The sequence below is a fragment of the Mustela erminea genome, chromosome 1, assembly GCF_009829155.1.
Source record: "Mustela erminea isolate mMusErm1 chromosome 1, mMusErm1.Pri, whole genome shotgun sequence".
NCBI lineage: Eukaryota > Metazoa > Chordata > Mammalia > Carnivora > Mustelidae > Mustela > Mustela erminea.
The window spans coordinates 114,768,024-114,780,981 of record NC_045614.1 but is presented as its reverse complement, the minus strand read 5'-3'; the positions used below and the strand labels follow the sequence as shown (position 1 = coordinate 114,780,981).

Genomic DNA, 12,958 nt, shown 5'->3' with positions numbered 1-12,958 from the left:
TGCATCCATTTCTTCCAGATTGTCAAATTTATTGGCGTAGAGTTGCTCATAGTATGTTCTTATAATAGTTTGTATTTCTTTGGTGTTAGTTGTGATCTCTCCTCTTTCATTCATGATTTTATTTATTTGGGTCCTTTCTCTTTTCTTTTTGATAAGTCGGGCCAGGGGTTTATCAATTTTATTAATTCTTTCAAAGAACCAGCTCCTAGTTTCGTTGATTTGTTCTATTGTTTTTTTGGTTTCTATTTCATTGATTTCTGCTCTGATTTTTATGATTTCTCTTCTCCTGCTGGGCTTAGGGTTTCTTTCTTGTTCTTTCTCCAGCTCCTTTAGGTGTAGGGTTAGGTTGTGTACCTGAGACCTTTCTTGTTTCTTGAGAAAGGCTTGTACCGCTATATATTTTCCTCTAAGGACTGCCTTTGTTGTGTCCCATAGATTTTGAACCGTTGTATTTTCATTATCATTTGTTTCCATGATTTTTTTCAATTCTTCTTTAATTTCCCGGTTGACCCATTCATTCTTTAGAAGGATGCTGTTTAGTCTCCATGTATTTGGGTTCTTTCCAAACTTCCTTTTGTGGTTGAGTTCTAGCTTTAGAGCATTGTGGTCTGAAAATATGCAGGGAATGATCCCAATCTTTTGATACCGGTTGAGTCCTGATTTAGGACCGAGGATGTGATCTATTCTGGAGAATGTTCCATGTGCACTAGAGAAGAATGTGTATTCTGTTGCTTTGGGATGAAATGTTCTGAATATATCTGTGATGTCCATCTGGTCCAGTGTGTCGTTTAAGGCCTTTATTTCCCTGCTGATCTTTTGCTTGGATGATCTGTCCATTTCAGTGAGGGGAGTGTTAAAGTCCCCTACTATTATTGTATTATTGTTGATGTGTTTCTTTGATTTTGTTATTAATTGGTTTATATAGTTGGCTGCTCCCACGTTGGGGGCATAGATATTTAAAATTGTTAGATCTTCTTGTTGGACAGACCCTTTGAGTATGATATAGTGTCCTTCCTCATCTCTTATTATAGTCTTTGGCTTAAAATCTAATTGATCTGATATAAGGATTGCCACTCCTGCTTTCTTCTGATGTTCATTAGCATGGTAAATTCTTTTCCACCCCCTCACTTTAAATCTGGAGGTGTCTTCGGGCTTAAAATGAGTTTCTTGGAGGCAACATATAGATGGGTTTTGTTTTTTTATCCATTCTGATACCCTGTGTCTTTTGACAGGGGCATTTAGCCCATTAACATTCAGGGTAACTATTGAGAGATATGAATTTAGTGCCATTGTATTGCCTGTAAGGTGACTGTTACTGTATATGGTCTCTGTTCCTTTCTGATCTACCACTTGTAGGCTCTCTCTTTGCTTAGAGGACCCCTTTCAATATTTCCTGTAGAGCTGGTTTGGTATTTGCAAATTCTTTCAGTTTTTGTTTGTCCTGGAAGCTTTTAATCTCTCCTTCTATTTTCAATGATAGCCTAGCTGGATATAGTATTCTTGGCTGCATGTTTTTCTCGTTTAGTGCTCTGAAAATATCATGCCAGCTCTTTCTGGCCTGCCAGGTCTCTGTGGATAAGTCAGCTGCCAATCTAATATTTTTACCATTGTATGTTACAGACTTCTTTTCCCGGGCTGCTTTCAGGATTTTCTCTTTGTCACTAAGACTTGTAAATTTTACTATTAGGTGACGGGGTGTGGGTCTATTCTTATTGATTTTGAGGGGCATTCTCTGAACCTCCTGAATTTTGATGCTCGTTCCCTTTGCCATATTGGGGAAATTCTCCCCAATAATTCTCTCCAGTATACCTTCTGCTCCCCTCTCTCTTTCTTCTTCTTCTGGAATCCCAATTATTCTAATGTTGTTTCGTCTTATGGTGTCACTTATCTCTCGAATTCTCCCCTCGTGGTCCAGTAGCTGTTTGTCCCTCTTTTGCTCAGCTTCTTTATTCTCTGTCATTTGGTCTTCTATATCACTAATTCTTTCTTCTGCCTCATTTATCCTAGCAGTGAGAGCCTCCATTTTTGATTGCACCTCATTAATAGCTTTTTTGATTTCAACTTGGTTAGATTTTAGTTCTTTTATTTCTCCAGAAAGGGCTTTTACATCTCTCGAGAGGGTTTCTCTAATGTCTTCCATGCCTTTTTCGAGCCCGGCTAGAACCTTGAGAATTGTCATTCTGAACTCTAGATCTGACATATTACCAATGTCTGTATTGATTAGGTCCCTAGCCTTCGGTACTGCCTCTTGTTCTTTTTTTTGTGTTGAATTTTTCCGTCTTGTCATTTTGTCCAGATAAGAGTATATGAAGGGGCAAGTAAAATACTAAAAGGGTGGCAACAACCCCAGGAAAAAATGCTTTAACCAAATTAGAAGAGATCCAAAATCGTGAGGGGGGAGAAAGGGGATAAAAAGAGGTTCAAAAAGGAAGAAAGAAAAAAAAAAAAAAGAAAAGAAAAGAATAAAAAAAAAGAAAACACCTAAGAAAAATGTAAAAAAGAAAAAATATATATATTAGATAAACTAGTAAAAAATCGTTAAAAAAGAAAAAGGTAACAGTTTAAAAAAAAAAAATTTTACCCGAAGGCGAGAAAAAAAAAAAATGAAAAAGAAAAAAAAATTAAATTAACTGCAAGACTAAAAAAAAAATCACAGGGAAAAAGCCATGAGTTCCGTGCTTGGCTTTCTCCTTTTCTGGAATTCTGCTGCTCTCCTTGGTATTGAAACCGCACTCCTTGGTAGGTGAACTTGGTCTCGGCTGGATTTCTTGTTGATCTTCTGGGGGAGGGGCCTGTTGTAGTGATTCTCAAGTGTCTTTGCCCCAGGCGGAATTACACCGCCCTTACCCGGGGCCGGGGTGAGTAATCCGCTCGGGTTTGCTTTCAGGAGCTTTTGTTCCCTGAGCGCTTTCCGTAGAGTTCCGGAGGACGGGAATACAAATGGCGGCCTCCTGGTCTCCGGCCCGGAGGAGCCGAGAGCCCAGGGCCGCACTCCTCAGTGCGCCCTCAGAGAACAGCGCCCAGTAACTCCCGTCTGCCTGACCTCCGGCCGCGCTCCGAGCTCACCGAGCCTGCGACCAGTTCAAGGTAACACCGAGCTGTGAGCTTACTGTCGGCTCTGTCTCTGTAGCCGGCTTTCCCGTTCCAATACCCGCAAGGTCTGTGACACTCAGACACCCCCGATCCTTCTGTGACCCTGCGGGACCTGAGGCCACGCTTAACCCGCGTGGGCTTCGCCCCGGTTTAGCCTCTGGAGCGATGTCCCTCAGCGGAACAGACTTTTAAAAGTCCTGATTTTGTGCGCGGTTGCTCCGCCGCTTGCCGGGAGCCGGCCCCTCCCCCCGGGGTCTATCTTCCCGTCGCTTTGGATTCACTTCTCCGCCGGTCCTACCTTTCAGAAAGTGGTTGTTTTTCTGTTTCCAGAATTGCTGTTCTTCTTCTCTTCGATCTGCCGATGGATTTTCAGGTGTTTGCAATCTTTAGATAAGCTATCTAGCTGATCTCCGGCTAGCTGAAGCAGTCTCAGCCTGCTACTTCTCCACCATCTTGACTCCTCCCCCCCGACTTCATGGATTCTTTTATGCGCCGCTGCTTTAGCATTTATCTTTGTATTGTATGAAATGCAGTTGATGTTGCTCTTGGATTAGAAGACCAGATCAATTCTAGAGACCACATTTATTGAATATATCCTTTTTATTATACAAGTAGCTAATTTGTGCTTACCATAGACAATTTTAAAAAATACTAAAATCTTACCACTTACACATAACCATTTCCTTACAATCTTCTTTAATAAAGTGTTCTCTCTCCCTGTCTGTACACACACACACACACACACACACACACACACACGTACGCAATCACCCCAACCCATACTCACATAATCATACTATGATTATATAAGAGGATGTCTATGCCTGCCCCAGCCAGAAACTGTTGCTAATTTAACAGTTGGATTCCAAAACTGATGGAACCACATTTATTAGTGGATGAGACAACTATGCGAAGAACGAGTTAGCTGAGTCAGGATGGAACTGGGCTCTCTTGCTCTTGCTCTCTTCTCTCTGGTCACTCTGTCATTTTCCCCTCCTTTCCACAGAGCTCTTGGGACACCTGGGAGATATCTTTTCTTCAGGCCTCAAAGGCCATTTGGCAGTAAGAATGGGACTTGGGGAGGAGAAGCCCTGGTTAGGCCTTGAGACTTTCTAACCTAGCATTACCAGAGGGCTGCACTGGGGATGATGGCTGCAAGGCTAAAAAGTAAGTGGTACTTTGAGTTCTTGTCATTGTCAACACCCTTGTGAATAGAGCTCCCTTGGAAAATTTATAGCATACCTGTGAACGACCTAAGAATTTGAGCATTTCTAGGTCCCATGGCCAAAATGCCATCCACCTAATGCCCCCAACATAGCACCCTAATACTTATCTGTGGTGAACAGTGGCCTCCAGAAATTCCTCCCAACTCTTGGGCTCTCTGAGTCAACTGGAATCTGCTTGGGCTTTCTATGGACTTTTTCGTAGATATTATTGAAATCTGTAGTGAAGTGTCCTGTTTGCTGCCCCTGGTTATATGATCACTGAAGCTACTTCATAACAATCAACATTCCTTTGGGCATCCCTGTAAACTGAGCATTGCCAGGCATAACAGCTAGATGCTAGGAGTGCGTACGTTATAGCTGGCAACACTCAGGACTGACAAGCACCACCCTGCCCACTGTAAGTGCAATAATGAAGTTCAAGGCTGGGGCGAGCAGCAACACAGCCAGCATTCAAGTCTTGCTCCTCCATGTAAAAGACACATATTCTCAGAGTAATCTCTGTGCCTTAGCTTCTTCATCTGTGAAGTGTGGAATAATGAGAAAGCCTACAGCACAGGCTTGTTATAATGGCTTAATGAGTTAACGTGTGCAAAGTGTTTAGATCATGGTAAATAGTATATTTTAGCTATTATTATAGCCACAAAAGAATTTTTTTGCATTCCTTATAAACTTTAGAGAGGTTAAATTTTGTACCCAAGGCCCCCAGCTAACAAGAGTCAGAGCCAAGATTCCAGCTCCCTCACGTTCGTTCCACTGTGAAATATAATGGTTTCTCTTGGAACAGACTCCGTTACTAAGGAACTGGATAAATGTGTTTGAAAATCCTGTTAGTGACTTGCCTGAATCCACCATACTCAGTGGTTAGTATCCAAAACAAAAGTGCAGAATTGTTCTGCAAAATGAGCAAGAAGTCTGGCCAAAGTCAATGATACTCGTTCAGACGTGACAAAGATCTGTTTATGCTAGAAGGGTCATTGTCCATTATAAGATCTTGTAAAAAAAAAATGAGAACCAAGCTATCATTCCTGCTTTATTTACTTGTAACAAACATATATTCCTTGAAACAATGACAGTGGAAACATCATAGAAGTGAACATAATTTAGTTTTGGGAAGGAGTCCAAATGAAAATTAAGGACAACCAAGTCCTATTTCTAGCCATCCAAAAAGATGTCTCTATGTGTGTGAAAATCTATTTGTATTTGTCAGTAGGATGTGTGCATAAGTGCATTGAGTGTGCATAGGTATGTGCATTGAGTGTGTGTGTGTGCACACAAAAATTCAAGAAAAAATGCACTATACTGTTATCAAGGCTTGCTTCTAAAAATTGCAATATGTGATGGGAGATAGGGGACTGTAAACCAAACAAAATGGAGAATTACCAAGACCCCATAATTTACAGATAAATAAAAGCCAAAAGAATTCATTGTCATCAGATTTGCACAAGAAATGGATAGGACATTTTTCAGCCTGAGAAGAATGACACAGTGGTAATTCAGATCTATTATAAGGAATAAAAAGAACACTGGAAATGATTAAAATGAGAGGAGATGTAAAAGATGAAATATAAAATATAAAACTATACATAAGCATATATCTGAGAAAAACAATGCAAACAGGTATGGTAAAAAGCCAATAAAAGAATTAAAAGAGAACACTAAAAAAAAAAAAATGCTAACCCAAAAGAAGGCAAGAAAGGAGGAACAGAGGGAAAAAATGAGAAAATAAACAAATAATGAAATTATTACTTTAAATCCAACTATATCAATAATTGTATTGTATGTAAATGGACTAAATACTCCAATCAGAAACAATATGTTAAAAAGTCAAGATCCAATTGGGGTGCTTGGGTGGCTCAGTTAAGCATCTGCTTTCTACTTTGGTCATGATCTCAGGGTCCTAGGATTGGGCCCTGAGCCCTGCAAGAGGTTCGCTTCTCAGTGGGGAGCCTGCTTCTCCCTCTCCCCATCTCCACCTGTGCACTCTTGTGTGTGCTCTCTCTCTCAAATAAAATCTTAAAAAAAAAAAAAAAGTCAAGACCCAATTATATGCTGCTTACAAGAGATACACTTTGAAAACAAAGAAATACAAAAATGGAAAAAATGTATTATCCAAACACTAAACATAAGAAAGCTGGCATGCTGTGTTAATATCAGACAAAATAGATATCAGGACAAGGAGTATTACTAAAGATCAGGAGGGAAGGAGAGAGGTTTCCTAAATGGAAGAGGGCCAGAATATCTGGAAGACATAACAATTGTGAACATGTATATTCTTAATAACAGAGTTTCAAATAACAGAGTAACAAATAACATATATAGGTATCCAAGAGTAGTTTATCCTAGGAATGTACAATTGTTTTAACATTTGAAGATAAATCATTGTAATCCACCATTTTAACAAATAAAAGAGAAAAACTATATAATCATTTCAATAGATGCACCAAAAAAAGCATCTGAAAAAGTCAACAGTGATTCATGATGAAAACTCTGATCAACTCTGATCAAACTAGGAAGAGAAAGGAACTTCCTCAATCTGATAAAAGGCCTCTGTGAAAAACTTGCTGTTAACATCATACTTTAAGGTAAAAAAAGGAACTCTTTGTCTTTACATGGGGAAAAGGCACAAATGTCTGCTCTCACTTTTATTCAACATTTTATCAGATGTCTCAGCCATTATAATAAGGTGAGGGAGGAAAAAGCATAAAGATTGAAACAGAAGAAGTAAAATGTCCCTATTGACAGATGGCCTGATTGTATTTTATACAGATATATATCCCTTTTGATAGTTAAATATGGTAAATTCCATTTACTATACAGTTAAACAAACAAACAAACAAACAAACATGAAATGCTTAAGACCTTAACACTCAAACCTATTATACTGCCAAATACCATATGACTTCATTTGTATGTGAAATTTAGGAAACAAAACAAATGAAGAAAGGGGAAAAAAAAGAGAAAGAGAGAGGCAAACCAAAAAACAGACTCAACTATAGAGAACAAATTGACGGATACCAGAGGGGAGGTAGGCAGGGCACAGGTTAAACTGGTGACAAGGCTTAAGGTGTGCACTTGTGATGAGCACGGGATGACATATGGAAGTGCTGAATCACTATATTGCACACCTGAAACTGATATTACACCGTATGTTGACTAACCGGAACTTAAATAAAAACTTAAAAAAAAGAGCAAACCAAGACCAAAACCAAAAAACGTCTATACTGCCAAGTGAAATTATACAATGCCTAAATAAATGGAGAGTTATAACATTTATGAATTGTAAGACTCAATCCTGGTATGATAACAGTTCTCCCCAAATGGATCTATAAATCAGTGCAACCTCAAGCGGAATCCCAGCAGAAACTGGAACACGATTCTGAAATTTATATGGAAATGAAAAGGACCTAAAAAGCCAAAGTAATCTTGAAAAAGAACAAAGCTGGAAGACTTACACTACCTTTCTCAACACTTACTATTAAGCTCTCATAATCAAGACCAAGCAGGACTGGAGTAAGGACTTATCTATTGTTTTTATCTTTACAAAGAACCAACTTTACCACTGGACTGATAATAGAATCTTGTGAGCATTTTAAAGGTCTTTAATGGAGTCTATCTCATGCTGATGTTATTTGCATGTTTGTATTATTCCTCTTCTAGACTGTGATCAAAATGCAGCTAATCTGAACGGAGCTGTGCCATCAGTGTAAAACACACACTGGATTTTGAGGACTTAGAATAAAAAAGAATGTAAAATATCTCATTAGTAACTTCTGATATTGATTATATATTGAAACAGTATTTTGGATTGGTTAAATAAAACATCATTAAAACTGATTTCTCCTTGTACACAGGCACTCCGTTTTCTCTCTCTAAAGTCTTCAATGCCTGTACGATTCCACACTGTAGTTTATTTTAAATAATATTTGTCAAAACAACAACCATTATGCATCTTAAATAAGCACAATTTTGGGGCGCCTGGGTAGCTCAGTGGGTCAAAGCCTCTGCCTTCAGCTCAGGTCATGATCCCAGGGTCCTGGGATCGAACCCTGCATCAGGCTCTCTGCTCAGCAGGGAACCTCCTTTCTCCTCTCTCTCTCTGCCTCCTCTCTGCCTACTTGTGATTTCTGTCTGTCAAATAAATAAATAAAATCTTTTAAAAACAACAACAACAACAACAAAAACAAAACAAACAAGCGCAATTTCAACCCTCATGAGTATTGATGAAACATAAGGGCACAAAGCTTCCTCTCCCCAAATAACCTACCCAAGATGCAGGGCTGGCTGGTTTTTGACGACACCCATTTTGGGGACGACTCAGGGTGGGGGGCCACGGGTTGCACTGGGCGAGTCTGTCTGGCTGCCAGTTTCATCAGACTCATTTGCCTCTTGTGAAATATTTCCTGTACGTCGCTCAGCTTCTGCAGGACTTCCTGGGCTCTGGCCTGCAGGAACAAAAGCAAATCATGACCAGGTCCTTGTACTCAGCCTGATGGCATGAAGATTTCCCTTTCTCCCTTCTTCCCCCTCCCCCAAACTCACTTCCTTCAGGTGACCCTTCCATCCACACACAAGTCATGGCACAGCTCAACCTGCACCAGAATTGTGATTCTGCAAGTCTGCATCTCTCATCTGATGGACAATGATCATATCCTTTTCACTACTGTACCTCCATGCCTAGGACACTGTCTAGCACAGAGTAGTGCTCAGTAAATATATATGGAGCAGATAAATGTTCACAAAGCCATGTCCATTAGTAGACGAGGATGCCACAGACCATGAATAAAGGATATTGGGCCACTTTATAGAACAGGAGGGTTTCAAAGGAAAAGGTGTGTACCCTGACGCAGAAAAGAGTTTACGTGTTCTGGGGGGAAACAGCTGGCTACATACTGAGGCAGGATCAAGGGAACCCCAAATACTCAAAAGAGAAACATTTAAATTTTATTCTGTGGGACCCCTTCTCTATACCTGAGTAATAAAGAAGTAAACTGGAAAAATACCAAGGGAAAGATGAAACTCACTGACATTCCCGTAACTGACTGTATGTTCTAAAGCAAAAGTTAAAGAGAATAAGAAACAAGGCCCGGAAGTCTTCGAGCTTCACCAAGGCCTAAATTCACCTGAATACATTTTTTCTGGCCTTGCTTCCAACATGACATCCATCTACCTCTGGCGGGTCAAAGGCAGTGAGTAGTCTTTTCTTTGTCATGCCAACTTGGATGGATGTCAGACATCTCACATCTAACATCTGCCTCCTGGATGATTTTAGCCACCAAGGAAAGAACCCTAAATTAGAAGAGCTCAACCACCACAATCCACGCAGGGTGCTCTGAGGATGCCTCATTCCAAAAGTACAGGTTTAGCACACACTCAGGGAGGTTGCCACATTTCACAGCTAGTAAAGTAAATGTGTCTTTTTTTTTATGCTGGCCATCTTCTGGAAAGAGCCAAGAGCCCAGAGCCCTGAGGGAGGGCTACCGAGTCAGCTACGGAACCACCATTTCCCTTCAGCCTGAGGGTCCCATCAAGGCTGATCCCTCCTCCAACATCTCATACTGGTCTCAGTCCTTGTAGAGTCTGAGTACAGACATGGATGGTCTGACACAGCAACCACTAGCCACATGATGCTACTGAGCCCCCAAAATGCAGCTAATCTGAACGGAGCTGTGCCATCAGTGTAAAACACACACTGGATTTTGAGGACTTAGAATAAAAAAGAATGTAAAATATCTCATTAGTAACTTCTGATATTGATTATATATTGAAACAGTATTTTGGATTGGTTAAATAAAACATCATTAAAACTGATTTCACGTGGGTTTTTTTTTTTTCACTTTTTTCAATTTTTCCAGACCAGACCTTAAGAAACCTTAAGTCACATATACAGCTGGCGTTATATTTCTACTGAACAGTGTTGGTCTGGATTAGGGGTTAGCAAAATTTTTTTGAAATGGACCAAAGAGTAAATATTTCAGAATTTGCAGACCATCTGGTCTCTGTTACAACTACTGACCCCTTTGTAGTATTAAAGCAGTCACAGACAACATACACTACATAGATGAATGAGTGTGGTTGTATTCTGATAAAACTTTGTAAAAGTAGGTGGCAAGCAGTTTTCACGCACAGGCTGTAGTTTGCAGACCCCTAATCTAGATTAAGGTGGGGCTTATATTTAAAAGGTCTGATAGGAGGAATTTGAGAGACAGGGCAGGGGGTGGTGGGGGTAAAGAGGGAAAAAATGAAGCAAGATGGGATCATGAGGGAGACAAACCATAAGAGACTCTTAGTCTCACAAAACAAACTGAGGGCTGCTGGGGGGTGGGGGGCTAAGGATAGGGTGGCTGGGTTTTTGGCATTGGGGACGGTATGTGCTATGGTGAATGCTGTGAAAAGTGTAAGCCTGATGATTCACAGACCTGTACCCCTGGGGCAAATAATACATTATATGTTAATTTAAAAAATGCTAAGGTGGCAAAAAAAAAAATTTTTTTAAGAAAAAAAAAGAAAAGATCTCTTTAAGGAATGTGCCTCTAGCCTCAGGAAGCTCAGCTGTATAGTGGACTAGAGGTTCTGACAATACAGCAATAAGTCCAGATCCCAAAAAGAAACCAAATCTCCTATGTTAGGATTAAGCAATGTCAGTTTGTGTTTCTGGGGTGATGGTGATAAGACTTGGTGGCTAGCCCAGTGATAACCTAGAACACTGAGTCACGGGTGTTAACTGCTACACAAATACCAAGAAATCTGACTGAAAGAATGACTGTCGAATTAGTGGTATATGGTGTACAGCCCTGATGTGAGATCAGTGCCACATGCTGGAGCCCCCTGGCCCACCATTTGGATTTAACAGGATTTGAATCACCTTTGCCCTTTTGTATCTCTCCCTTAAGGTCCCAGAGTGAACCCTGGAAATGGCGAGGTGGTCTCCCTCAGATGAGGGAAAGGATTGGGACAAGATTAACAACTGCATCCCCTCCTTTCCTCTTTCCTCTTTCTACTTGCAAATCCATTCTCCATACCATAATCAGAATTCTCTTTCCCGGAAATAAATCCAATCATATAAGTTCCTTGTTTAAATGACCTGCTAGGATAAAACCCTGACTCCTCATGAAACACTGGACCCCTAATTAACTACACTGATTTCCCTCCAGTCTAACCTCCATGAGTCCCCGCCCCTCACTCCAGCCTCCAGCCGTGGCAGTTACAGGAACGTTCTTGTTTCCAGTCTCTCTGTTTTTGCAGCTCCTGTTCCATCTGCTGAGGTTCCCTCCCTCTGCTTTGTGTCCCTTGAAAACTCCTACCCAATCTTCAAGACCAAATTTAGGCATCTTCTAGGAACACCCTGACTTCCCTAGGCTGAGCTGACCTTTGTGTCCCCTACGTGCTCCACTGTCCCTTTCACTCCCTATGTTCTTGGACCAACGGGCACTTAACTGGGGATGTGCTTGTCTTCCACTAAACTGCCACCACCTTCATTATAGGTGAATGAAGTGAATGTTTAAAGAATTGAATTTTGCTATTTGTTAACTGCGATTGTTTTGGTTTTTAGACTGCGTGGTGAAAGTGAACACCAGAGTAAAATCAAAACAGCACTAAGAGGGTGGTGGAGTAGCAATGTATTGTAGAAAAGCACCTCAAGAGCCTCAGACAGATGGGGGGTGGGGTGGGGCTGCTACAAGCATAATCGTTTAATTGTAGATGCAGTTTTCGTAATCACTATGCCTTAATTGTAACAGATTCAATTGTTTACACGTAGACTACCACTGTTTTATAAATAAATTTTATCTTTTCAAACAGTTTTAGAATTACAGAAAAAAAATACAAAATAGTACAGAGTTCCCATATAGACCATCCAGTTTCCACTATCTTAACAGTTTACATTAGTATGGTATATTTCTTACAATTAATAAAATAGTATCGATGTTACTTCTATTATTAAAATAAATAATTATTATTATTCAATAAAGTCCACACTTTAGTTAGAGTTCTTCAATTTTACCTAATGTACCTTTTCCCCCAGGGTCCCATCCAGGATACTATATTACATGTAGTTGTCATGACTTCTTAGATTCCTCTTGGCTGTGGCAGTTTCTCAGCTTTTACTGGTTTTTGATGACCTTGAGGAGTATTGGTCAGATATTTTGTAGCATGTCCCTCAGTTGGAATTTATCTGATGTTTTCTCATGATTAGACTGGAGTTATGGGTTTTGGGGGTAAGATCATGGAAGTAAAGTGGCATGTTCATCATATTACATCAAGGGTACCTCAAATCTGCATAACACTGTTTTGATGTTGACCTTGGTCACCTAGTTGAGGTCATGTATATAAAGTAACTTTACCATAAAGTCAGTTTTTGTTTCTCCCTCCCTATACTGTATTCTTCGAAAGGAAGTCACTACACATAGCCCACATTTGAGGGTTGGGAAATTATACTCTACTGCCTTGAGGGCAAAGTATCTACAAAAATAATTTAGAATTCTTCTGCATGGGAGATTAGTTTCTTCTGCCCCATTTATTTACTTATTTCACCATTTATTTATGTCAGAATGGGTTCATGGATATGTATTTTATACTTTGGGTTGGAATCCAATACTACTTTATTAATTTTATTGCTCAAATTGTTCTAACATTGGCCGTGG

General features: G+C 40.1%; 1 protein-coding gene across 3 annotated transcripts in view; it reads right to left on the bottom strand.

Annotated features, from left to right (window-relative positions):
• MCF2L2 (MCF.2 cell line derived transforming sequence-like 2) overlaps positions 1-12,958 on the bottom strand; it is a 251,185-nt gene that overhangs the window by 110,454 nt on the left and 127,773 nt on the right. For all 3 annotated transcript variants that reach the window (XM_032339584.1, XM_032339564.1, XM_032339575.1), the window contains one exon: positions 8,584-8,761. In XM_032339584.1, coding sequence (XP_032195475.1) covers positions 8,584-8,761 — 178 coding nt within the window. The remainder of the gene's footprint in view (positions 1-8,583; positions 8,762-12,958) is intronic.